The sequence below is a fragment of the Aristolochia californica genome, unplaced genomic scaffold (genome assembly GCF_029961685.1).
Source record: "Aristolochia californica isolate CCGP_79_NKW_82.1479 unplaced genomic scaffold, dmAriCali1.0.hap1 SCAF_9, whole genome shotgun sequence".
Lineage (NCBI taxonomy): Eukaryota > Viridiplantae > Streptophyta > Magnoliopsida > Piperales > Aristolochiaceae > Aristolochia > Aristolochia californica.
The window spans coordinates 393,498-420,763 of NW_027182290.1; the positions used below are offsets into that span (position 1 = coordinate 393,498).

Genomic DNA, 27,266 nt, shown 5'->3' on the forward strand with positions numbered 1-27,266 from the left:
AAATTAATATATTTATTTATTTATTATGTATTTATTTATTTTTATTAAAATAATGAGTTTTAATGTTAAATTATATATTATGTTATTACAGAATAATTTATTTATTTATTATATTTACTTATGTTATTTTTAACTTTTTTATTTATTTTAAATAATTTATTTTAGTCACACGTAATAAGTATATTAATTTATAATAAACTATAATCATTAATTGGTTTAATTATCCAATTGTTATAATTAATTAAACCATAATCATTGTTTTAATTTATAATAAATTATAATCATTAAGTAATATAATATAATTTTTTATTAATTAAGATATTAATATATTATAATACTACACGTTAAATCACTTATAAGTGTAGTAATCACGTTTATTTTTGTTAATTATATGTTTAGGTATATATTCTATTTAAGTATATTATAAAATATTATTTATTCTTTTTTTATATCGTATTTTTCATTTAGGGGCACTAATACTAGAATCTGTTTTCCAACCATTTGAACTCGTCTATAGTAACACCCAAACATGACCCCTTAATCTAATGAACTACGTAATGTGGGAGTAATTCATCTTACTTCACAATTACCCTCCTCTTTTTTAGGTAAGGTAATTAGATATAAAATTACTTTTACCAGTATTTGTTTCATTTAATAAACAGTATGTAAGTAAATGGGTAAATTATTATACGAGTGAAGATGTTTATCTCGCATTCCTTTAAAAATAATTAGGTAGAATAGTAAAACGAGTAATCATATTAAAATAACATTCCTATACAACAAATGAATGCCTCGCCATGGCACAATATCTACTATATAACCCTCAAGAGACTTTCGTGAGATCAATTATAATTAGCTTTTTACTTAAAATGATTAATTTACTATGGTCAAGCACCTAATTATATATATTTGTGTATATAAATTTTTTATGAATGTCTCTCCCTCCATGATTGATCACTCTCATCCGCCATGATCGATTCATTTCTCTTTTTAGTTCTCTTCCCCTTTCTCCCTATGTCTCTCCCTTAGCTCCCCGGATCTTAATGAGCTTCTCCAGTTCTCATCTTTCTGACCCATAAGAAATCGGCAATCGTTAGATTTCCTTTTGTCCTCGACCACAATTTTTTTTTTTTTTTTTTCTTTGAGAGCAGCACGAAGAACATCTCACAGTTAAATAAGAAAACGACTCAGAGCGGTCGAGATTATCAAAGCTTCAGACTTTAGTGTTTCCACCGAAAAGCGACAAAACTCACGGCACAGTTGAGAAAAGGTTAGCTCATGGCGATTCTTTGTTGGTCAGGCAGCCGTCCTCCGCCAACAGCATTTGGGTAGGGGGGAGATGTCATGGGCGCGCTGCGACTCTCTTTCTCCGTCACTCGCAGTCGGATCAAACTTTGCTGCAGTGTGTCGTGCGTGCACTACGGCTTGGCCAACATCGACGCGAGGTTCCTCTCCCGCCTTACCCTCGAAGTACTGCGGCTCTAATGGGGAACGATGGACAAAAAACACAGAATGACATAATTCGAAGAAACTTTCTCGCTACATTCCTACAGACAAGCTTTGACTGCTCACAGGCGAATATTCCCGTTCGGCTTCTTGTGCCGTCCCGTATGTAAATGTAATTACCGGTGGACGGCAAGGTTACTTTCGTCATTCCATTACGACAAAACAACCTTCCCGCGAGTGTGAAACCTTCCTACACTCTCCTACACATACCTACGACGCCGAGAATTCAAAAATCAACAAATATCAATTGTATGGATTTCAGGTACTTCGGCTGCTGCGCTTTGTCTCGAAAGGTGACTGGCGTCTGTTGCTAGGGAGCAAACCTATGGCGTAATTATTCTCTCATCTCTGCTTTCCGTCTGCTTACCGGTACTTGGCTTTGTTTGGTTTTTTCCCTTCTTCTTCAATGGCTTCCGTTTCTGGCATCGCTTCCATTTCCATTGTCAAACCCTACCGGAAAACCTCTCTCCTGCGCTCGATCCGGTCAACGCCTACTATTCGTTTTGCCCTCAATTCAGATCAACCCCGCCATTTCGACTCTCCCAAGTCTGTTGCCAGGGAGATCCCTGCAGGTTTGTCCCAAATCCCCTCGATTGAGAAGCAAGTATTGGAGAAAGACCCCGCTAGCCTTTGGCGCCGATACGTCGATTGGCTGTATCAGCACAAGGAATTGGGCCTTTTTGTTGATGTCAGCAGAATTGGGTTTACTGATGAGTTCCTCCAGAGGATGGAGCCCAAGCTTCAGAAGGCGTTCCACGACATGGAAGAGCTTGAGCGAGGGGCTATTGCGAATCCTGATGAAGGGAGAATGGTGGGTCACTACTGGCTTAGAAATGCGAGCCTTGCGCCCACCTCCTTTTTGAAAGCGCAGATTGAGAATACGTTAGAGGCAGTCTGTAAATTTGCGGACGATGTTATCAGTGGCAAGGTTGGTCTACTATACTTGTAGTTTTTATCTATGTTTATGTTCAGTTACTGAGCTGCATTTTAAAATGCTCTTGTCTTCCAGTTTTGCCTGTAATCGCTTTTTACTAAAAACTCTAGGCTCAGTTGCTCTTGACTGGAGTGCCTTTACTCTAAAAAGCTGCATCCGTCCTCAGACTAAAACGTTTTTCTTCGCGAACACTTTTCTCTGAATTTTGCAGCTCTGCTTTCTGTTTTTTTGACGTTTGAAGTGAAAACAGATTAAGCCTCCATCATCATCAGCTGGTCGCTTTACTCAAGTACTCTCCGTTGGAATTGGAGGGTCAGCTTTGGGACCGCAGTTCGTTGCAGAGGCACTGGCACCTGATAACCCTCCTCTCAAGGTAAATAAAACTACATGCATCTGTGCACTGAATGTCTGTTAATGCTAACTTGCTTTCTTGTCAAAATGAGATTCTGGGTCTTATTATTCGTTTTGGTCTTATTTACAATTCAATAAATGTTCGACTTAATTAAACTGTATTGCACATGAACCTGTCCATACCTGTGGCCAGCAATATTGCTTTCAAGGAAGTGTGTCAGAATGACGTAGAAGGAAAAGCGTCTGTACCTAATTGGTGATGTTCTACTGAATTGCCTTAGTCCCTAACGTAATTTCGCTCTTCACGTGTTGGGTTGTTACAGATAAGATTTATTGACAATACAGATCCGGCTGGAATTGATCACCAAATTGCACAACTTGGAGATGAGCTCGCTTCTACTCTAGTAATTGTGATTTCTAAGGTCTGCATTGAATTTATCAGATCATTTCAGATTTGTGGTCTTCCTGCTTCTCATGTTTAAACCTGATACCCTCATATTTTCAGAGTGGAGGCACTCCTGAAACTAGAAATGGTCTCTTGGAAGTTCAGAAGGCATTTCGAGAAGCTGGTCTGGATTTCTCAAAACAGGTTTTGTTTGCAGGTTTTTTTCCTGCTTTTTTCTTGTCATCTTATTGGCATGGGCATAGAAGATGTATCCCACCTGTTGTCTTGAACTTGTAATCAGTGATTTTCTTGAATCTGCTGGCCTGTATGGTTAAGGAGGATGATCAGACAATGAAACTGAGCTCATGCAGATGTTACAATTCATGATACTTTAGACTTCCTACAGTTTTCGTTGGTTTTATAACTGCAACTGGAGCAATGCTTATGAAGGGTTTCTTGTACAGGGTGTAGCTATTACTCAAGAGAATTCGTTACTGGATAATACAGCAAGAATTGAAGGGTGGGTGGCTAGATTTCCTATGTTTGATTGGGTTGGTGGTCGTACATCTGAAATGTCTGCTGTTGGCCTACTTCCAGCGGCACTCCAGGTATGCTGCTGATTTATGTCTGAATGAAATAAGTGTGAACATTGACAAGAAAAGAAAAAAAAATCTGAGTGAGAGATAAAGATATTAGAAAATGCTCTCTGAAACCTTCCTTTCTTGCTCTTTTATTTCTCTTAGGGGATTAACGTAAAAGAAATGCTCGAGGGTGCGGCACTGATGGACGAGGCTAATCACACCACTGTGGTACCGAAATTTCTTATATTGCAATGTCATTGCCTTTTCTTTCTTCTCTGTGTCTGTGTCATCAGGATGTATTTCTTAAACACATGAACTTAGGAAAATGGTGGACTCGTGGACATGGGGTGGTGGGGTCTTGTACTTATGTTTTTCCTTCCATAAGAATCCCTTGTTCCGTGCAGAAGCTTAATTCTCTAGACCCTTTCTTACAGACATCAATTATCAAGGATACCTAATTGAGCATGATGTTTCCACTACTGCTTATGAGCTATAAGAATGCTACTTATGGAAGACGTCTGAACTATTGAATATACCTCTTGAATGTGAACCACTGGTAACTCTCAGTCTTAGGAGTCCATAAAGCATGCTTATACAAGTGCTTGGTTGCTACTCATTTTCCAAACACATATAACATTATGTTGGCATTGAGTCAATTGAAAGCATCATCTTTTGTTAACAATTTTTGGATTAGATGAGCACTGCTGCCCTCACACAACAGAATTTTTGAACAGAGTTTTGCCTTTGTATGGGTTATTTTTAGGATGGATGGAAGTTGGAGGTTTTATTCTACTTCAGGTTTATCTGTTCCCTGAGTGAGATGGATAGAAATTTAAATTTCTTTACTCTATATTGCTCACTGATCTTAACTTTTTTTTTTTTTTTTTTACTATGAAGTAGTAAATCTCTAATTTTATTGCAAAAGACTGAGTTCAATACAAAGGGAGGGAGAGAAGATCCTCAACCCTCAAGAGGGAGGGGGGTAGGAATCCCCAAAGATATATGACTCTTGGAGATACCTTCTTTAGCCAGATTATCTGAAATACTATTGGCAGATCTGAGAGTGGCAGATCCTCAACCTCAAGAGGGAGGGGGGTAGGAATCCCCAAAGATATATGACTCTTGGAGATACCTTCTTTAGCCAGATTATCTGAAACACTACTGGCAGATCTGAGAGTGTGCTGCCTCTTGACATCTAAGGAGGTAATACTGAAGAATTTACTGTAAATATGGTGGAGCCTCGAGTTTCCCTTAATAATCATTGGAAAGGAAAAACATTAAGAGTATAATCTGATTCCAGTGAGATGTGCTGAGATTTTTCTTGGGCAGCATCGTAAATGCCAGCTTGGCACCTGAGATAACTAACTTGATAGTGCCATCAGGAAGGGAAATCCAGGGGACAGATGAAGGGGGAGGGTCTCTTTGTAATTGATTTACCACTGCCAATTTCTTCGGATGATAGAGCTGGGAACGTGAGGAAGAGTGCGAAATGCATGAGCCCATGATGAAGTAGAATGAAGAATCTTTTCAAAAAGACCCCCAGTTGAGCTGCTTTTTCTATTGAAAGTGTGATCATTCCGCTCTTTCCAAATAGGCCAAATAAATTGCTGCCCAAGAAAACTTCCAGAGAGAGCCGCGTGTTGGAAAGATGTGCTAAGAGAAGAAGCTGACTAAAGTGGCAGGAAATAACAAGTTTGAAACTTGAACTTTTCAATGATGGCTCCACAGACCTGAAAGGAAAAAGGGCAGTGAAGGAAATGGTGGTTGGCTGTTTCCTTGGAGTTGTTACAAAACTTGCATATAGAGTTGACTACATGCTGAGATATTCAAACCCCAACCCCCTCTCCTCTCTCCCCCTGTGTGTGTGTGTGTGTGTGTGTTAACCTCACCAGTGAACTTTCTCATACCTATGTATTGCTTGATAGTCATGCCACTATAAAAAAATTATAAATAGTCATGCCTATGACTGACATGCAGGCTTCTCAGCTGCTTTTGTTGATAATTTATATATCTTTCTAAAAGTAGGTTATTATTTTTTGCTGTTCTCTTGAGATAATATGTGTAAAGTTGGTAAATCTAGAGAGAGCAAGGGAGGAACCAGAAAGTCTGCGTAAAGTTCTGGCACTTTTTGAGAGAAAACCAGACAGGAGTAGGGGATAAAATCGACCCTTATCTTCTTTATTAAGTCAATTAATCTATAATGAGGAATAGGACAGAAATAGGCCTCTTACTAGAACATTATCCATTATAACTTTTTTTTTTACAGAAAAACAGAAATATAACTTACTTAAACATACTTCTAAGGTACCTAATTTAGAGGATAACTAGATTACTCATTCACCACCCACAAGCACAATGACTAAAATAACATTGAAAGATATATTATTCAACAATACGTTGTTGAAAGTAAAGGGCATTTTTCAATACAGAGCGAGAGTGCATCCCCTTCCCCATGGCACCATTGGGACATTTTTCGGGAGATTATTGAAATTTATTCATTTTTATCTTGTATTTGGTCTCACATTCCGAGATCCGCTAATTCGGTAGCCGAAGCGCTTGCTAAGCACGGAGCTACCCTACAATTGCTGGTTGTCAGGGATATGCTCCCTTCTCTGTAATTTGTAATTTTCTTGTGTATATATATACATCTTTTTTAAAAAAAAACATTTTTCAATACGGAGCTGCTATACATACTTTATATCATTGTATGTTATTATTGTGCACAAGAAAAAAAAAGTAAAAAAATGATGATCTAAGGGTAAAGATAATATCTAAATCATATTGAAGTGTATGTTACCTATTGAATTTCAATTTTCTGACTTTTATAGTGGACAGCATAGCCTCCACTGAGTCTTGTATACCTCAAACTCAGAGCAAGATGCCAAGCCAGCCCGATGTCACCCTTTTTTTTTTGAAAAAGATGTATTAAGATGTCAACCTCAACCCATTCATATTACGTGGATCTCCTTCAACAATCAAATCTGGAAAGCGAGAATGGCCTCTACTCGTTATGGCAGGAAAGAAAAAAATGCTGTTTCTGTATGGAGTGTCTGATGCAAATATGGCATGATTAGTAAAGTATGAGTGTATCATGACTAGGATGATACGGATGCACTTTGTTTGAAACAACCTCCTGGTAGTTAATGAAGGGAGCTTGCTGAATTCAAGAATCTAAAATTTCTTACCTATAAGCTAGAGAGACACGTAAAAACCTTTCTTTCATGATTTATACTGTCTTCCAGATTTTTCCGTTTTCATGATTGGCAGCATTTGAACTTATGATCTTAAACCTTTATATCTGTTTTTCGTTTCTTTAATTGATATCACTTTTTACTCAGGTAAAGAATAATCCTGCAGCATTGCTAGCTTTATGCTGGTATTGGGCTACTGATGGGGTCGGATCCAAGGTTAGCATTAGCATTTATTTGATTAAGTTCATCTCTTTATTGACTTCAAGTTTAGCTTGAGCTTGTCTTTTTAATGTTATTAGAACATGACCACTCTGACCAGTACAACTGGGTTGAACTGGAAGAGAGGTCTGTGGTTCTTCTGATGCAAAACCTGGATATCCTTTGAAAACTGGGTGAGATGGCTGGTGTTTGTGGTTTGACCACTGATTGGGTCTTGGAATCAGTTTTTAGTATGAAATTCTTGTTTCACTTTTTTTAATATCTGTGGTCGATTTTTTTTAAGGGCTGTCATTTTTTTGTTTTTTTTTTATTTTTTTGAATGTTGATTACACATACACTACACCCTTTACCCTGGTGAGATTTGATCCCAAGACCTCACACCAGAAAACTCGCCATGTGGCCATTGAGCCAAAGGGTTAACAATTTTTATGAATTTGTATATTATATATTTCAATAATTTTTATTAGATGTTTTATTTATGACATCATCCTGGTTCAACCACTGATTGATTAAGACCTTGCATGCCACAGGTTTAAGAGCCAGTTGGTTTTTACGGCACTGGATATTTTCATGATTCCCATTTTTTATCCTTCCACAGGACATGGTTGTACTTCCTTACAAGGATAGCCTTCTTCTATTTAGTAGATATTTGCAGCAGTTGGTGATGGAGTCACTTGGGAAGGAATTTGACTTAGACGGAAATCGGGTATGAGTGTTTGAATGATTTGGCTTTAATTAATGTGGGTTTAGTGGGGAATTTCAAAACTTTTTGGTGCCGCGTACGTTTGACGCATGGTTGGGCCATCGTGTGTGTTAGACCAAACTGCGATGGCCATATCTACTGATGTTAAATGAAGATACATTTTTCTGGCTTTGTAGCCTACTGCTTATCCTCCTATGGCCAACCTAATATCACACCCTATAACTTGCACATGACATATTGGCAGGAAAAGCCAACTTCTTCTGGTCGTATCTGTACTGCCTCCGGCTAGTTGTGTGAGCATAAAGGGACTGGGAGGGGGTGAATGCTTAATAGTCCAACAAGAATTATGGGCCTGGGATATTCGTAGTTTATTAATTGGGAGTTTAGCTCATAATTTTGGTTAGTTATCTGGGAGCAAACTGGCCTAACTTCAACATGATATTGGAGTGAATCCAAACTAGGGTTCTATTTCTGTTTTATGGCCTGCATGTATGTTCTGTGTATCTCAGCCTATTTTGCCTGATATGAGGGAGAGTGTCTCCTGCTACATTTCTAGGCATGAGATGGGGTTGTTGGTGGGTAAATAGTCCTGTACTTGTTTGGATCCGGAAGACCCTGAGTTTTTAAGTGGGGAAAATACCTCCTTTGGACTTTTCTCATTTCCGATGGAGCTGACCCAACTTCAACATGATAATGTGGTGGGTCAAGCATAGGCTCTTTTTAGCTAATACCATTTGAACCTCCTGTTACATGCAGATCTTAACCAGCTCTCCCTAATAGCTGTTGTTATCTTTCATTACAGGTTAATCAAGGAATTACTGTCTATGGAAATAAAGGGAGTACAGATCAACATGCGTGGGTTTCCATCTGTTAGCGTTTTCATTTATATATGCTGAATTAAGAACATTAAAACCTCAGGCTCTTCTTTTGTGGTTCAGATACATTCAACAGCTGAGAGAAGGGGTTCATAATTTTTTTGTTACCTTCATTGAGGTTCTTCGAGACAGGCCTCCTGGTCATGATTGGGAACTTGAACCAGGTGTGACTTGTGGTGATTACCTATTTGGAATGCTTCAGGTTAGTTTTTCATCTCTCATCAGGGAAAGATTGTCTATTGATTCTTGTAGTTGGCTAGGTGTAGTGCATGTATGGACCTATCTTATGTTGAGTTATCTCCACCTCAATAAAAAAAAAAACACTTTAACTTTATTTAATGTTTATGTTCTCTTTTAGAACATTTGAACTAAAAAGTTGTAACTAACACAATGGTTTTTATCAATCTTTACTTTTTGATCAATTTTTTCATTTTTGTTGGTCAATGCATACGTGGCATTGAAGATCTTACCTTTGAGTAATCAGTTGGTGATCCTTTTGCATTGTTGCTTTCACAAATTTGGCACTTAAAAAATTCCTTTCTTGAACTTGAACAGGGAACAAGGTCTGCATTGTATGCTAACGACCGTGAGTCTATTACTGTTACTGTCCAAGAAGTTACTCCTCGTTCTGTTGGTGCTCTTGTAGCTTTGTACGAAAGAGCTGTAGGAATCTATGCCTCACTTGTTAACATTAATGCATACCATCAGCCTGGTATCTTACCAATCTTCTGTTTTTTGTGCATTATTTTCATCTGACAAGCTATGTCTTCTATTTATTGTGAAAAAAAAAAGATTTTTAATTTTACCGAGTTCATACTTGATGTGCAACTGTATGCAGTTTATTTATTTATTTATGTGTAATCTACTTCAAAGAAAAATCTTACATCATTTTTGTTGTTGTAATTTTAGGTGTAGAAGCAGGAAAAAAAGCAGCAGGTGAAGTCTTAGCTCTTCAAAAGAGGATTCTGGTCGTCCTTAATGAGGCAAGGTGAGTACCCTGAGAATTTGGTGGTCATTTGAATCTTCCATTTGGTCTTAAATGTTCAAACGCAAAGTCCTTTGGTCATAGTGACACAAAATCACGTAAAATTCCACTGGTGAAGAAGGGCAGATATGAACTAATGCAATATCATAACCCAGAACTGGAAAAGTAGGAAAAGCAAAGTAATTAAGAGAAAATTAACCATAATTATGGTTGTTTACATAATGGGAGTTTGATGTTATTAGGAGATCATGCTTAAGGTAGAGATTTAATGTGATTAGGGTATGTAAGTTGAATCCTTGTAGCTTGAAGACCTTTGTAATTCTATTATAAATTAATGAATGTAGGAGATGGGACTAAGCTCTTGATCTCCTGTTTTCCTTTTGAGTTTCTTTCCTCCATTCTCTTTTTCTGTCTCAATCTTTTTCTTTTATTTCCACTTTACTCTTTGAATTACACAATGAGGCTTTAGAATCGATCAATGGTTCTAACATCCTTTACGTTTGATCTTTCTTCCATATGCCTGAACCACCATAAACATCTGTCACCTACTAAGAAACATGCCCAGTGCACATTTATTGTGCCTTTCTGCATCACCATTTCTCACCCACAGTTCACAATAGGCATGATAGTTAATGCTGATATCTACTCTTCGAATTGCCTTTTTTGGTTTTTTTCAGTGTCTAACTGGACTTCCGATGTGTGATTCTTGTTTTCAGCTGCAAAGAGCCTGTTGAACCTCTTACGCTTGAGGAAATTGCGGAACGTTGCCACTCTCCTGAAGATGTATCTCTCTCTCTCTCTCTCTCTCTCTCTCACGCACATAGATGAGCACTCACAGATATGTCTACGCATGCACAAAACAAATCCAAACACAAGTATTAGTTTGGTCTTTAGACAAAATCAGAACTTGTTAGTGCCCAAAAAGAGAAAAACTAAAAAGTTGGAAGCTTAAATAAAATAATTGAGACTTTGGAAGTACAAGGTTCGTTCTGGAGAGGGGGTGGGAATTAAATGCTCGTGTTCCTTCAGCTAATTGGCTAATTTTCATTCTCTTACGTTTGTCTGTTGGAGCAGATTGAGATGATCCACAAGATTATTGCTCACATGGCAGCGAATGACAGAGCACTAGTAGCAGAAGGGAGCTGTGGATCCCCTCGAAGTGTTAAAGTTTACCTTGGGGAGTGTAACGTTGATGAGTTATATCCGTAAGCTGCATCATAATTTTTCTTTGTTGTAGACGTCCCTGCCTTAACTTTCACAGTTTTTTTCTTCTTTCTTCTTCATCTTTTGTTGCAGATCCATCATTTGAGAACCTAATAAAATCAAAGTTACTCGTTGTTACTAAATTTCTCTTACTGCAATGTGTTACTAAGACGGTTAAAAATTAAGATGAATTTCAGGACTTGGGATCCATGATCGTCGAAGCTCTCTCAATTCTCAACCATGTTAATGTTAAATTTTTATTCTTTCTCCCCTTAATTTTGGTAAAGAAAAAACCTGTCATGGGTTGGCTTCTTTTCGGTATCTACAGTGGCATCATGGCAAATACACTCCACATGGCGACTGAATCGGTAGACCAGGAGAGACCACATGCACTTAACAGTCGTCTACTCACCGTCACCGAACGAATAAGCTATTTTCCTCTGAACAAATACTATAATTCCCACAGCCCCGTCCTCATGTAGAGCAGGGCCCACATATGTCCTCCTCGCTTTCCTTTAATTGCTCTATGGAATGCCATTGTCGGAGGACCTTCCCTGCAATTAATTACTTTTTATAAAGTTTAAAAAGTCCTCCACATATGATTCTTCTCACGTGGGTCCCTTTCTGAAGTGGACCATTATTTGCCCGACATGCTCCTACCCCCACCTTGCCGTCCCATTGTTATCACTCTCATCTAATGGCCGTATGTTTCTCTGCTGGGCCTAGGGAACCACTTAATCCCGTGGCTCGCGAGTTCCTTTACTCTTAGGGAAGAGAAACGTTGGGATTCGCGCTTGCGATCATTTCAAACCCTTCGCGTCGAGTCGAATGAAGCGGGGGCATTGCCGGTAGTTCGCAGCTCGATCCGCTCCGTGCCAGACCGAACTCGTATTTGAAAAAGGGCGGAGAGACCGTGGGCCCGAGATCCATGTGAGACTGACCACGCCCGATGTGGTTTTCTTGGTTCGGTGTGATTCACCATCACGGCGCCGTCCCGCAGCGTCCTGACCGTTACGCCTGTCATGTCAGCTTCCCGTTACGGCGAGCCGACGTGCCTTGCTTTTCGGCTATTTTTTCTTTTTGACTTTCCGTATCTAATAGACTAGTATTATACCGTATCATTCTCTAATTACATCTCTGCTCCATTACACCGACGTTCCTTACTCTGAGAAGCTTCTTTTCTCGGAGTTATCGTCAAGACCCGCGAATCGTACGGGTAAGATGATTTAAAATAAATAGAATTCGGATATTTCCGCATCTGACGTGGTTCTTACGGTAAAAGTTGTGGTGCAGTGTTGTATCCTTTGCTTTTTCTGCGCTCTTTGCTTAGTTTAATTAGAGATTACACTCCTTCTCTGTTCGCCACTTTTTCGGTGTTAAACTCCATTATCGAGTTTTGAAAAAAAAAAACAGTGGGAACAATAATACTATACGGGAAACGAGAGGGTTTGGACTTTGGAGGAAGAGAAAGACACTGTGAAGAAAGAGGAAAGTACAGTCTTTTTGCGGGAGCTTCGTCTCCAGATCTCTGCATTCGGTGCATTCTCTCTCTGGTGACTGAATCTATAGCTTCTTTGGTGTTTTCGTTTTCACGTTCTCGTTCTGGTTTTTCTTTTCCAGTTTTATATATGTAAATGGTGGAGATGTTTTTGTAATTGCTATTTTCTTATCCAGGCGAAGTGGGAGATACAGGAATGTTCACTGAAGGACTGGACCAGAATGCACTACGGTGGGTTCGGGAGGTGAGCTTCTCGTAGTCCCTATTATCTTCTTGTATTGAGAATTGCGTCGTGGATTGGAGTTTTAGGAAATTGTGATATGAAATTAGCCGTTTTTCACTGAAAGTGAGGACAAATGTTTCGCTTGAATTGGCGGGTGCTCTGCAAAAGTTGTTTTTTTTTTTTTTTTTTTAAATTAAAATTTGTAATCTGCTTTTGCTGTTGATTTGATGAATGATTTTTTATCCTCAGTTAGCCTTTACAGTTGGTGATAATCACAATGTATGTTGTGCACCTCCAGGGATCGCGGATTGATCCTCTTCGCAGTGCCCGAAATGTTAATCGGAACTATGGAGTAACTCCGGCGAACAAATTTCGAACAGGACAAGTACCGTCCAGAATAATTCCAGTCTCAGGTTCAGTGGTTAGAGATGAAGAGGCTAGTGTGTCCGGTTCAGATATGGACGAAACAACCGACACTGAGGAGGAGGTCTATGGTGGACGATACTCTCTTGATTCATCGCCACAGGAAGATATTCTTCCAAGGATTCCGAATGGCGCATCACATAGATATGCAGCTCCTTCAACGAGGCAGCAGAATTTTTCTGATTCAGATTCTGCTGGGAGCTCTACAAGTGGTGGGGTGCTTTCTGGAGCAAGTTATCCTGCTGAGAGTTACTCCTCTAATGTTACATCAGGAGTGGATACAAAATCTGGACGTCAAAAGGTTTGTCTTTTTTTACCTTTCTACTGGGTGACGATGAGGTCTTTTCTGCTTGAAGTTTTAGTCATGCATTTCTTTTCCCACGCTCCTAACTATGTAGTTTCACATGGCTCCCTTTTTTTTCTTCTTTGTGTTTAGTGGCGGCAAGTAGAATCAATTTTAGGTAGAGTTGTATTCTGAGGTGTACTTGAGTCAGGTAGGCTGAGCAAGTATTTGTTTTAGTCTATCATTTTTATCTCTTTTTTCAATAATCTTACAGTTATGCGTATGAGCTTCTAAATCTCTTATCATTATGCAACTGCTTCACTAGGACATCGGTCACTTGTTCAAGTTATTATATTTAGTGGATGCATTAACTTCTTAAAACTTCTGACAACTTGGTCTATGGCCTAGACCGATTATGTGGCCAACAAATGATCTATATTAGCCTACTTCTCTCTTCTGTTTTATATTAACTTTGCGATATTGATACTGGCTTACCAAATACTAAACTATTCTGCTAGAAAGAGCTTACTATTTAGATGAAGATTTTGTTTGGTGTTGTTTCATGAATAAGTTCCCTGAGTATTGTTTGCAGGATGATCTTCGGAGAGGATTGCTGAATAAGAACTTTCCTGATGTTGATACACCTAGTGCGCCTCCCTTCCGTGGGACACGTTCAGAGATTAACCAAGATTCCAATCATGTTGCAACTTCTCAGGCTTGTGGAAATTCAAATATATCAAGTTCAGATAATTATCCTGTGAAAAAGGAGCCAAGCGTATCAAAAAATGTGGCGTCTGGGGTTGGTGCTCATGTAGGACATGGGTTGTCTGACAACTGTGTGAGGTTTGTGTTGCTTTCTTTTTTCGCATGTAAATCTGTTGGCCATGTTGAGATGAAGTAAGCCAGCGGGTAGCAAAATTATATCAAATCTTGTTGGTGGGGAACACCTCTAAAAGGAATTTCATTGGATTAGGAAAAAGAAACACGGGCTTCGGAAGGTTCTTGGCAAAACACTTGGAGGAGTTCTTTACTTAAATTCTTCCAACATAAAATGGTATCATTATAACTAACAAATTTGTCTGCATCATGATGAATGATGGTAGGACAAACAGCATATGTAAAAGCAAGACGTTTAAGTCTCAAAGAAAACACTTGTGTAGGTATGGTTCCGATGTATCATTGAAGGCTTTGCTAAAATTTTTATTTTGCATGATAGGACTAATACAGCTGATGTGGAAGCTGCTGTACCTTCTGGTGCGGTATCAGCTCGTGTTCCTACATTTCATGCAAGGTTTGTTTGAATAAAGCCTTTGCCAAGTTCAATTCAGTTTTTGATTCAGTTATGTTTTTGTGGAAGTTTTAATTCCTCCAACCTTAGATTGAAGCTTTTTCTTTTTCAATTGAGGAAAATGGGCCTGGCGACCTGATGACCAAGCCCTGGACTCATGTTTATAACATGAAAGGGCAGTTCCACGAATATAGAATTGCCATGGTCCATACACCTCCTTTAATTTTGTGTACAATGAAATTTATCAATTTGATAATTGTGGCTTAATAATTGGATTCAGTGGACTAGGACCTTGGCATGCTGTGGTTGCATATGATGCATGTGTTCGGCTCTGCCTTCATTCATGGGCACGTGGTTGCATGGAAGCTCCTGTATTTCTTGAAAATGAATGTGCACTTCTGAGAAATGCCTTTGGGTGAGTTCTGCATGCTTTGCTTTTTCTTGTTGATAAAATAAACTCTGTTTAAAAATAAAAGAGATATAAAGAAAGTACTATAACTGTACTCAGGTAAAGGTAAACAATAGCTGCATAAAATTGACGAAAATCTACTTTGTGTACTATTCAATTTCCATTGTTCAAAGAAATAGAAATCAGCTTTAAGTTATCTGCAATTTCTCAAAATAATTATGTCTTTAAACTTGTAAACATGAACATCATTAATTTTTAACCTAGTATCCTTATTGTCTTTTTTGTTCTTGTTATTGCATTATGCTGTAGTTTGCAGCAGATCCTTTTGCAATCAGAAGAAGAGCTACTGGCAAAACGATCCTCAGAGCTTGTCAGTGAAGCTGCTGCCCCAAAACCAAAGAAAATGATTGGCAAAATGAAGGTCCAAGGTACTATAACATTTTTTAAAATTAGACTAGCTAACAAACTTCGAGAATGTGCGTCTGTCGGTATTGGAAGAAATATGGTGAACCTGCTGTTTATCAGAAAAACTTGTAAATTCTTTCAATATTTTGCTCCTGTGCAGTTCGGAAGGTAAAAATGTCCTTGGATATGCCTCCGGGTTGCAGTTTTTCATCCCTGAAGTCGCCTAAGTTGAATTTAGAACCCCTTAAGCACCGAATGGAAAATTTACAGTCAACTCTCTCTGCTGGATGGGAAGCACTTAGGAAAATCCATGTACTGCCTCAAACTCCTGCCAACAACTCATTCTCAAGACATAGCTTAGCCTATGTACATGCCAGTACTCAGTACATTAAACAGGTTTCAGCACTCTTGAAAGTTGGGGTGACCTCTCTTCGCGGTGGTTCATCATATGAGATTGTGCAAGGTATCATTTTGTTTTGTTTTCTTTTACTATTTAAGTGTTTTTTAAAATTGATTTACTTTCCAAAGTTGTGAGGCATTTATTTCATTTGGCCTTTTCTCCTTTTTTCTTGATGTAATTTAGACTCTTGATGCTGTTGCCTGTTTTCAGAGACATATTCTTGTCAGCTGAGATTAAAAAGTTCACCTGAGGAGGATACTGTGAAAATGCAACCTGGATCCGGTGAAACCCATCTCTTGTATGTCTTCTAATTTCTGCTCTATGGGTTTTAATTTTTCTTCTTGTTTGCGTCTTTTGTATTTATTTTGTTTGCCATTATTTTCAATGTAAAAGAAATGCATTAATTTTCTCTCAAATGGCATATTGTACAGCTTTCCAGACAGTCTGAGTGATGATTTGATTGTTGAAATTCATGATTCTAAGGGAAAGTTCTGTGGTCGTGTTCATGCTCAAGTGGCTGCTGTTGCGGAGGACCCTGTAAGCTTTTAAATCTCTCTCTCTCTCTCTCTCTCCATCTACGCATGTACACATGTGTGGATGTATATATGTATATAAATATTATGTATGTATCTGTATAATTGGTCAAAGTGATAAAAAACTTCTCATGCAGGGTGATAAACATCGGTGGTGGTCCATCTATCATGAGCCAGATCACGAACTTGTGGGCAGATTACAGCTGTACATTAACTACACAACTTCTCAAGACAAGAATAGCTCTCTCCAGGTAGAAAAATGTGTTCGTCTTAATTTCTAACTATGTAGTTGAGACAACAAGTCATGAAGGAAACCTTAGGGAAAATTACGTTTAGTTTCACTTATGTAACTAATATAGAACTTGGGTAGACTGTGGTGCACTCTCATGATTTCTTCTCTATTAAGACAGATGTTTCACCATTCAATCAAGACTCTGTAATTTAAGGCTTAAAATTAAGAGCTTACTGAAATTTTAGGTTTAATTTCACTTGCAATATTAAACCAGAACTTGGGTTGATTGTGGTGCATTTTCATGATTTTTTCTCAACTAAGTTTGAGATATTTTACCATTTGAGCAAGATTATCTATTATTTTAAGACAATATTAAAAGATCAACTTGAGACACTGAATCTTTTACAATATATAATGCAAATATTATGTTTGAGGTTCTAGAATGAAGTAATAAAAAATAAACATTCTTATAGCTTATTACATTTATTCTTTGTTTCTAGTGTGGTTCGGTTGCAGAAACAGTGGCCTATGATTTGGTGTTGGAAGTTGCAATGAAAGTGCAGCATTTTCGGCAGAGGCACTTACTTTTGCATGGTCTGTGGAAATGGTTACTTGAAGAATTTGCTGCATATTATGGGGTCTCTGAAGCGTACAGTAAGCTCAGGTGCATGAATTTCTAATGAAACAAATACATTTGATGAAAATCTAGAGAATGATCTAATATTACTTCTATATGGCAGATATCTTTCTTACATAATGGATGTGGCAACACCAACAGCTGACTGCCTGACCTTAGTTTATGATTTGCTTTCTTCTATACTTCTAAAGGGACGTAGTAAGAGCACCTTGAGTCATCAAGAGGTAGTACGAAATTTTATGGTTGAGATGAAATTGAAATGGAAGATACCAATTATGTTTCCCTTTTTCTGTTAATGTCAAAACTAGAGCTTTTTTTTTTTTATGTTTGTAAAAGTGGAAAATTGAGAAGAAATAGAGAGAAGAAGAGAGAGAAAGGAGAGTAAGAGTTAGAGAAGAAGAGTGCATAGACTTTTGCACTATTGTGAGGTTCTAGAATTCAACCTTCCCTCCTTATTAACCCTCACTTAAGTCATAAAGAATAAAAGATAAATAATTGTGATACATGTGAAATGAGTGGTACTATTGTCACTCCCTCAGCTGGGACTTATATATTTAGAAGCTCCTACTTGTTGCAAAATTTCCTTATTTTTTTTCCAAAGCCTTATTAAACACATCACCAAGCTGATCTACAAATTTAAAATATGGAGTGACAATTGTACCACGCATTACAACATCCTGAATGAAATGACAATCTACTTTAAAATGTTTGGTTTGTTCATGAAAGAGCAGAATATTGGCCATGAAAATAGTAGCTTAATTGCCACTATGCATCGTCATCATACCCTAATTGAACCCATAGGAGGAGTTCACTAACGGCGTGACCCTTTGCCTAATATTCTACTTATGTACTAGTTCGGGCCACAACATTATTTCTTGCTCTTCTAGCTAAGCAATCAAATTCCCTCCAACAAAAACACAATAACCATTACCAATGGTAGATTTTTTGTCCAACTTTAACCATGTATAGTCAGCATTGAACTATCCCTCAATTTGCAATGATCATGTGGCTCATACAATGAACCTTTACCCAGTGCTCCTTCAAATATCTCAGTACTCTGTGTGGAGCCTCTACACTTACAAACAAACATAATGTTAGATTGTGTAATTGCTACATAAATCAGTTTCCACTAATGTTCTATATGTAGTCTTATCTTTGAGTTCAGCACTATAAGCTTCATGAAGATTATGGTTCACTTCTATGGGTGTCTCCATAGCTTTCCTCCTAGTAAGTCAAACTCTTTTAGCATATTTGTAACATCCTTTATGTCACAACAAAATCTACCTTTCTTGCTACTTCAATCCCAAAAACATACTTGAGGAAACCTAATTCCTTAAGTGTAGAAATGTTTTACAAGATGTACTTTGACCTCTTTAAAACCTTTTCCATCTTTGCCTGATAATACTATGTCATCCACGTACACATTAGCACTACAACTTCAGAAGACCTCTTCAAAAAAAATAATTAGTAGTCACAATGACTTCTGGTGAACCATGCTTTGGGGCCCTGTGTCAGGCCATAAATGATCTTATTCAACTTACACACTTTCCCAGTCTCGCCCTGAGCAACATACCTCAAGATGTATCTCCATGTTTAGTTGGTGCAACACTAGGTGCGGCGCTAGGAACTTCCTCCACCAGAACAGGAGCAACAACATCCATAGCAAGTAATGTAGAAATAATCATCAAACTTTGAAAAATTAGGAACATTTTGAAAGAACGTGACATCAACATATGCATAAATTTTTCTGGTGGAAAGACAAACACTTGTACCCTTTTTGAGTACAAGAATATCTGTATAAAATATATTTGGCTGATATTGGAGACAATTTGTCATGTGAAGGACCTAACACATACACAAAGCAAATATACCCAAGAACATGAGGATACAGAGGAAACAATTCATTCTGGGTTTAAGAACTTCAAGTGGAATTCTTCCTTCAAATATAGAAGAGGGCATCCTGTTGATGAGAAAACTTCCGGTAACAATAGCATCGCACCAATAAGATTTTGGAACCTGCATTTGAAATAACATAGTTCGTGCAACTTCAAGCAAGTGGAGATTCTTCCTTTTTGTTACCCTGTTTTATTGTGAGGTATACATGCAAGAAGATTGATGAATAATACCATTAGCTGGACAAGGAATCAAGCTTGTGGTTCATAAACCCATTATTAGAACAAAATACACAAAGAGATGCACCAAATTGATTTTCTTTTCACTATAAAAATCACATCAAATACTTCCTCAAATTTCTCCCATAGGAGATGCACCCAAATGGATCTACTAAAAGCATCAATGAAGGAAATAGAATACTAGATTCGCATTAGATGGGAAGGGATGCCCTAACTGCAAGTGCACTGGAAGGGTGATACACCTACTTAATTTACCGCAGAAGTTTGTAGTAGTGAGCTTTCCAAGTGGTAGAGACCCTCTCTTTCACACTTGAATCAATTATTCTCCTTGTCTGGAGGTCCTAAAACACAAAATGAGTAAGAAAGAAGGTTACCAAACAATTATTATTATTATTTTTTTTTGCATTTTGACTAGTAAACAACTAGTTAATAGGAAATGAAGGGACACACATAACACTCTAAAGGTAAGAATGAAGTAGGCTGAACTTAGCTCACTTAGCTAATAAGTGAGGAAGAACTAAGCAAGGGTGACGTGTCTAAACAGGGATGCCTGACTAAGAGAAGTAAATATGGAAGACATCATAAACATGTGTGTAGATGCCCTAGAATCAATCGCCCATGACATGGTAGGAGATGCATGGAAAGAGACATACTTGGAACTAGCCTTGGTGGTTGTAGATATGGTTGTGGTCATTGCATCACTAAGCTTCATGGATGTGGTAGATGAGGTCAATTGTGTTGTCCTTTGAGTCAATTGCTGAAGTTCATATGGAGCACAAGGAATAATGCCTACTACATAGTTCGTTGAAGTCTCATCACCTTCTAGAACAAAAAGAATTGGCCCAAGCAGGTTTTCCAAGATGTCCCAACACTTATCTTAGTAGTGTTTTTTGCGCCCACAACGGACACATCTCTTGTCAACTTCTACCATCACTATAGCCCCTACCACGACCAAAACTATCCTAACCTTCGCCTCTACTACCTCCTCCACGTCTTTAGGGTGCCTCTAGACGACTCAACGTGGACTGAATATGGAGGGCAACAACTTCTGCCCCCTTATTTCTTGCTGCCTTATGTAGCTACAACTATTTCGACTCAAACCACTATGTTGAAAGCTTTCTTCAATGAGAGTACATCATTAGAAGCAAGTAATTGGGCTGAAATTGTATCATGTTTGGGGTTTATCCCAGCAAGAAACTTGACATGGATCTCTCCAAATTTCTTTTGAAGATCTTTCTCATCTGTTGTAAAAGGATGATATATGCTAATCTCAGTTATTACCTTTGTAATTCACTAAAATAATCAATTACAGTTCTATCCCCCCTTTTTACTAAAGAACTTTGTGTAGAGTTTGTAAACACTTGACAAATTACTTTCTTGCTCACAAAGGTTCTCAAGGGACATCCGGATTTCCTTTATTGTCTCACAATACATAACTTGGCTTTGTAATTGGGATTTCATGTTTTTAACAAGCCATGTCATAACTTGGTTATACTCAGCCTCCCAGTCATCTGTCATTGGAGTGGGAGAGTCATCCCAAGATACTTGGCTTTTCTTTTGACTATAAGATGCATTTGAATAAATTTGGACTAACTTAGATAATTTTATCCATTCAACTTTTCAGTAGTAATAGCATCAGTGTCTGGACCTTCAAATTTCTAGACTCTTTGGCAGGGGTAATAACTTTACCAGAATCAGCCATAATTTAACATAAAACTAGTCAATCCACACAAATCAATCTCAAATAGGCTGACTCAATACTCAGCACAAAAAATCCACCAACAACACAGTAAATTGCCAAGCCAAATAAGGTGGGGCTCTCAATGGATACAATTAGGGCTTCCAACCTTCAAAACCAAACCACTAATACTCAACTGCTCTCAATACAAAATGGCAAGAATCACCAACAACATAGATAATGTTAGCACATAAGAGGATGTTGCAGGCAACAAGCATAGGTTTGGGGACCTGTGCAGATAAAGGCGGAAAAAAACCAACATACAAAACCTCTAAGGGCACAAATAACTCAGAACTGCCTAATTGGCAGCACAAGCTATCAACCTTACTAACCTCACTAAAGATGAAGTCTTATGGTACAAAAGGAGGAAAAAATGTAATCTTGAACTTCAATCAGCACAATCAGCTGAGAATTCTAAAAATCTCCTTTTCTGGAGTAGTTGGAGACTTGAAGGAGGAAACATTACTGGAAACTCTTCAACTAGATGTTAGTGCTTCAATACCATGAAGTGTGGAAAATTAAGAAACAGAGAGAAGAAGAGAGAAAGGAGAGCACGACAGAGAGTAGTGTGTAGACTTCTACACTCGTTGTGATGTTTGGAATTTGGCCCCTGTTCTTACTAACGTCACTTAAACCTTAATGAGTCAAAAGTACATAAATGCCCCTCTATACCCAGCTCATCATAGACAAAGAATAAAATAAAACTTAAACCATACAACACATTCACCAAGACAAACTACTCCTCATATAGAGGGACAATCTGATAAATGTGAAATGACCAAACTAACATTTTTTTATATAATTCAACAATGCTGTATGTTGCATTTGCAATATTTAGGTTTTCATATCTTGTCTGGTACACAATAGATCATTGTCAGTTATAGACCTCACACTAACTAAAATGACCCTGTCTGGACTGATACTAGTTCTGGGGCCCTAACCCAACATGGATTAGCTCATGGCTGATCCAGCATACTGGTGTGATGCATCAGATGACTACCTCTTTTTTTTTTTTTTTTGAGGGGGGTGCTTTGCTGTAGTTGACTTGTAGAAGCATTAACTATCAGCAGCCAGTCTGGCTAGAACTGCATATACAAGATCTGCACTTCTGCATCAAGTAGATCTCTCTATTGCCCTAAAATTTGAGTGTGTTTTTGCTTAGCTTCTTCATTAAAACAGTTATGGAATATTAGAAGCCCTAATAATATGAAATATTTGGTTGTTGACTGTTCAGAATCGTATATTGGGAGAAATAGAGGAGCAAATAAACCATATACTTTCTGTGGTATTTGAGAACTACAAGTCCTTAGATGAGTATTCAACATCAGGGTTGATGGACATTTTTAGGCCTGCAACTGGGACTGCTGCTCCAGCATTGGTGCCTGCTATTAAGTTATATACCCTTCTCCATGATGTCCTCTCTCCCGAGGCACAGTTGAAATTTTGTGGCTACTTTCAGGTTTGTAGCACTAGAGCTTAATTTCTCAACTATATTTCGTTGGAACTTCTAGTGATTTTTACCATCTCCAACGGTTTATGTTTTTTGGTGTTTCATTTGCAAAAGTTAAACTTGTTCTGTCCATCAGGTAGCTGCAAAGAAGAGATCACGAATGCATATGATGGAGACTGATGAGTATGTCACTAACAGTATCGAAGGCACAATGTCTGATCCAGTCACTATAGCAACTGCATACCAGAAAATGATGGCACTTTGTATGAATATAAGGAATGAAGTTTTTACTGACATTGAGATCCATAATCAACATCTGTTACCGAGGTGAACTTCTTGGAGTGCTTATGATGCGTTTGTTTGAAAAGCTCTTCTTGAAGAACTTTCTCAAAACTTGTTTCCATGGATTTGGCAGCTGTATTTGAAAATCCAACCTTGGTATGAACCTGGTAGACTGGCTTGGTTAGACTGAAACTAGTTCAACCCCTGATTCAATCATTTGAATGGGTGAAACCAGCCTAGTGATTGTTGGTTGTTCCAAAACATTAGGATGTAGGTCAAACTAACCTGGCCAAGCACCGAGATTGGTTGGGACCTTTTTCAATTGGTTGGGTCAATTAGGTTTCCTGGTATATTTTCTAACTTAGTTTAGGACTGATATGCACAATGGTGGAGTTACTACAAAGTCTGCATTTCTCTTTCGTTACCTTGAATAATGCTTTTTATTTTTCTTCTTACCCTATGGGCCTAAAAGTTACTCTTTTCTCACTTGAATGATGCCTTAAAATCAATGTAGATTGACTAGATAGATTTGATCCTGTTGTTATCAGCTATTATTCTGGTTTAGAGTCGTTAATCCACACAAAAACAAAGTTAAAAAAAATAAAATAAAAGGTTCAGGACCCTCTTTTTAGCACCTGATTCTTCTTTATAAGCCTATCTGCTTTAACTTTTGTTTTTCTTTTTTTTTCATTTGCCTCTGTTAACAGGGCTAGTTCAAGTTGAATTATACAGTATAAAACAAATTAATGTGGACCATCAAGTTGGTGGTCTTCTGATGAACCTTATCAATATCAGTCACTCACCAGGAACAAAAAACTGATACAACAGTTTTTGCAGAGGGTGGGGTCTGAGTAACTGACTTCTCAGATATACAGGCGTTGGGAAAGAAAAGAAACTGATGTTATGCAACAAATATTATCACAAGAAATTGTATTTTCTTCATTTAAGGATGCAAAACAACATTTTATTCTTAGGATTTGACGAAATATAGATTTTCATTTCTGAATCTTTTTGGAAAAGAATAACATGCGTACCTTTGATCATGTTTTCCTCATCTGCTTGCCCTTTATCTGGCTAATTTGTTATATTAACTTATTTATTACTGTTTATCCATTTTCTGATTTCCATTCATTAATTTTTTCTTTTTTCCATTTTGGTTCTCTTAAGTTTCATAGACCTACCAAATATTGCTGCATCTATATATAATGTGGAGCTGTGCAATAGATTGCGTACCTTTCTAGTTGCATGCCCTCCTACTGGCCCCTCACCTCCAGTGGCAGATTTAGTAATCGCTACTGCAGATTTTCAGAGAGATCTTGATAGCTGGAATATTGGGTAAGTTCTGGAAATGTTTCAAACTTCACCTACTTTACTGGTTATCATTCAGTATATTTGATGGTTCATATTTTGCAGCGGCAGCAAAGATGGGGCCAAGGGAGGTGTAAAAGGTGGAGTTGATGCAAAAGAATTGTTCCATTTATATATTATACTATGGATTCAGGACAAGCGGCTATCTTTGCTAGAGTGCTGTAAACTAGATAAGGTAGAATTTCTATGATTTTTTTTTTTTTTTGGGGTGGGGTGGGGGGGACTAGAGTCGTATATGTTTGTTATCTTAATATGTCATGAAGTTTGAAGTTATTCTCTGACTATGTTATAAATATTGCTTCCAAAATCAAGCCTTTGACTTCGGTGTTTTTATGTTCCTTCTCAATTTGTGGTTGTGAAATTTGTTTAGTAGTTATACTTTGTTTATTCACCATTATCATTTTGATATATGCTTGAATGATTAAATGTTTATAATGACAAATTTATTTTTAAAGATGAAAAATTTTAGGGGATTACTGCTTTTGTTATGTTTGTAGGTTAAGTGGTCAGGAGTACGGACACAGCATTCAACAACACCTTTTGTGGATGAGATGTATGACAGACTGAATGATACTCTGAATGAGTATGAGGTTATTGTTTGTCGATGGCCAGAGTACACTTTTGTTTTGGAGAATGTATGTCGAAGTACATCTTTTTATTATTGGTTATTTTTAAAGATTATGCACATCTATATTACCTCAATCTGAACTTTGTCTTTTTTTTCCCCTCCAAATTACAAGGCTATTGTTGATGTTGAGAAGGCAGTGGTGGAAGCCTTGGACAAGCAGTATGCTGATGTGTTGGCTCCTCTAAGAGATACCCTTGCACCTAAGAAATTTGGTCTCAAATATGTACAGAAACTTGCTAAGCGCAATTCTACATGTCCTTACAATGTTCCTGAGGAGGTAAAGTATGGCCGCTGTAGCTTCCTATTTCAATAAATAAATTCTGCACTTGCTTTTGCAGAAAGAACACTGAAGCTATCTTGTAAAAACAATCCATGTCCTATCTGGACTTTGTTTTTCGGTTTCAGCTTGGAATTTTGTTGAACACAATGAAGAGGTCCCTTGATGTGTTAATGCCTAGAATAGAGACACAGTTGAAGTCATGGGGTTCATGTATACCTGATGGCGGAACCTCGGGGGCAGGAGAGAAGCTTAGTGAAGTCACTGTGCTGCTGAGGACCAAGTTCAGGAACTATATACAAGCAGTTGTGGAGAAACATGCCGAGAATGTATGCCCTTTCTGAAACTCTTTACACTGCAAATGCTTTCTGTGCTTCCTTAATTTGGAAAAAATGAAAAGCATATGACTTTTATGTTGAGCCTATGGATTTCATATTTGCAGACTCGTTTACAGAGTAACACAAAACTGAAAAAGATTATCCAGAGTTCAAAGGAAAATGTGATAGAATCTGATGTCAGGAGCAGAATGCAACCTCTTAGGGAGCAGCTTACAAGCACAATTGATCACCTCCACACTGTGTTTGAAACACACGTGTTTGTGACTGTTTGCCGGGGCTTCTGGGACAGGATGGGACAGGTATGATAGAAAGAGGCCATACCTAAATTTTTAACTGAAGAGCACCTTTAATTTAAATTGTGTGCTTACCAACAATAGTGATTACTAAGGTCGTTTGTCTCATATGCAGGATGTGCTCAATTTCCTAGAGAATCGGAAGGAGAACAAGTCATGGTACAAAAGTTCACGTATTGCAGTTGCTGTGAGTTCCTAGTTCTTTTTATTTCCCTTTTGGATATATCATCTTCATTTTATCTGGTATGTATGCTTTGGACAGCCAAATCTGCTGTTTGTTATTTAAATTTCTGAGGCATGACCTATCAAGCTTGTAAAATTCTCTGTTTCTATTTTTGTGTACTTGGGGTTCTAAGTTCTGCTAGAATATAATGTACTACATATTGGGCTGGTCCCCTCTAAATACAGAAGTAAGTTGAATGTAACCTAATTATATAGAAAAAGGAGTCCTATCTGTCCTCTCCATGTTATTGGAGGAGATTTGACCCATTGCTTACCCGAATCTGAACTCTCGTGCACGAATAGTCTCTTTCCTGTGTGTGCATTTTCATTATTACTTTTCTTCCCTTGCTGGCCTCAAAAGTTTTCCCTACCTAACCTGATTTTATCATTTGCAGGTATTAGATGATACATTTGCATCCCAGATGCAGCAATTACTTGGTAATGCGCTCCTAGAGAAGGACTTGGAGCCACCCAGATCCATAATGGAAGTACGTTCTGTACTCTGCAAGGACGCACCGAACCACAAGGATTCAAATTTCTACTATTAACTTGATGTGTAAATATGAGGATTTTTGCCTTACAAAAGGCTCCAAGAGCAACTGCATATTTTTCTCAGGAAGGGGAAAGCGCGAAGAAGAGATTTTTGCCAATTTTGTACAGGAGAGAGAGACAACAACTGCTTGGGTTGACAAGTTGCCCACCTCGGCATCTCTGATAGATGTGAAGAGTCATTTATATACATAACCGATGGTCAATATGTTTGCTGATTTACTTTACTGGGCCCATGTTCTTAGATTACTTTGTGTTTCATTTTTATTTTGTCTTTCGCTTGAAATGTTGCTTCTGTGATGTGATATTCAGTCCAATCTGAATCCAGAAGAACAGGTTTGAGATACTGGTAAGCTACTTTGTATTGTGAAATGACAATCTGTAGCTAAGTGAATAATATCCCCAAATTAAGTAAAAATAGTAATATTTTGGCACCAATCTGTGGTTCCATCGTAACCAACGCTGCTTGTTTTTAACACTAATTTTACCGTTTATTGGTTTGTAACCTTTATACACTAGGAAGACAATGGACTCGAATAATTGCCATAATCCGAGACTACCAGCCAGGATGGTTACATTCTATCTGGTTTCAGATTTTTTTAAAAAATAACTTTTAAATTTTGTTTTCAAATGTAACATAATTAATACGATATTTATAATTCTAATTAAAGCGCTGTAATTTCAATATTGATAAACAATTAAAGTAACATTATTAGGTCTTAAAA

At 37.8% G+C, this 27,266-nt stretch overlaps 2 protein-coding genes across 3 annotated transcripts; both read left to right on the plus strand.

The window, feature by feature from the left end:
• Positions 1 to 1,754: 1,754 nt before the first annotated feature.
• LOC137941661 (glucose-6-phosphate isomerase 1, chloroplastic) lies at positions 1,755 to 11,126 on the plus strand. Its single transcript, XM_068787163.1, has 14 exons — positions 1,755 to 2,434; positions 2,691 to 2,813; positions 3,115 to 3,213; positions 3,297 to 3,380; positions 3,641 to 3,784; positions 3,920 to 3,985; positions 7,096 to 7,164; positions 7,766 to 7,873; positions 8,673 to 8,725; positions 8,809 to 8,947; positions 9,301 to 9,457; positions 9,655 to 9,733; positions 10,447 to 10,513; positions 10,805 to 11,126. The coding sequence occupies exons 1-14, from the start codon at positions 1,913 to 1,915 to the stop codon at positions 10,937 to 10,939; spliced, it is 1,845 nt and encodes a 614-aa protein (XP_068643264.1). The 5' UTR covers positions 1,755 to 1,912; the 3' UTR covers positions 10,940 to 11,126.
• A 1,203-nt stretch (positions 11,127 to 12,329) lies between these two features.
• LOC137941454 (uncharacterized) lies at positions 12,330 to 26,883 on the plus strand. Of its 2 annotated transcripts, none has more exons than XM_068786877.1 (23): positions 12,330 to 12,486; positions 12,608 to 12,675; positions 12,953 to 13,378; positions 13,953 to 14,203; positions 14,577 to 14,651; positions 14,929 to 15,063; positions 15,367 to 15,485; positions 15,623 to 15,925; positions 16,073 to 16,160; positions 16,294 to 16,399; positions 16,533 to 16,646; positions 17,128 to 17,291; positions 17,368 to 17,488; positions 22,369 to 22,593; positions 22,721 to 22,911; positions 24,034 to 24,201; positions 24,280 to 24,409; positions 24,732 to 24,869; positions 24,975 to 25,139; positions 25,268 to 25,468; positions 25,582 to 25,776; positions 25,886 to 25,957; positions 26,388 to 26,883. In XM_068786877.1, the coding sequence occupies exons 2-23, from the start codon at positions 12,628 to 12,630 to the stop codon at positions 26,538 to 26,540; spliced, it is 3,588 nt and encodes a 1,195-aa protein (XP_068642978.1). In that variant the 5' UTR covers positions 12,330 to 12,486; positions 12,608 to 12,627; the 3' UTR covers positions 26,541 to 26,883. The 2 variants fall into 2 exon arrangements, with proteins under 2 accessions (XP_068642978.1, XP_068642979.1); XM_068786878.1 differs by having other exon boundaries at positions 12,330 to 12,470.
• Positions 26,884 to 27,266: the final 383 nt, after the last annotated feature.

What these genes read in the sequence shown, in the direction of transcription:
- LOC137941661 (XM_068787163.1), top strand. Translation starts at nt 1,913, where the DNA reads ATGGCTTCCGTTTCTGGCATCGCTTCCATTTCCATTGTCAAACCCTAC. An exon ending in TACTTCCAGCGGCACTCCAG is followed by an intron (nt 3,785 to 3,919) that starts GTATGCTGCTGA and finishes TATTTCTCTTAG; the next exon opens with GGGATTAACGTAAAAGAAAT. An exon ending in TAATGCATACCATCAGCCTG is followed by an intron (nt 9,458 to 9,654) that starts GTATCTTACCAA and finishes TTGTAATTTTAG; the next exon opens with GTGTAGAAGCAGGAAAAAAA.
- LOC137941454 (XM_068786877.1), top strand. Translation starts at nt 12,628, where the DNA reads ATGTTCACTGAAGGACTGGACCAGAATGCACTACGGTGGGTTCGGGAG. An exon ending in ATCATATGAGATTGTGCAAG is followed by an intron (nt 15,926 to 16,072) that starts GTATCATTTTGT and finishes GCCTGTTTTCAG; the next exon opens with AGACATATTCTTGTCAGCTG. An exon ending in GTTCACGTATTGCAGTTGCT is followed by an intron (nt 25,958 to 26,387) that starts GTGAGTTCCTAG and finishes TATCATTTGCAG; the next exon opens with GTATTAGATGATACATTTGC.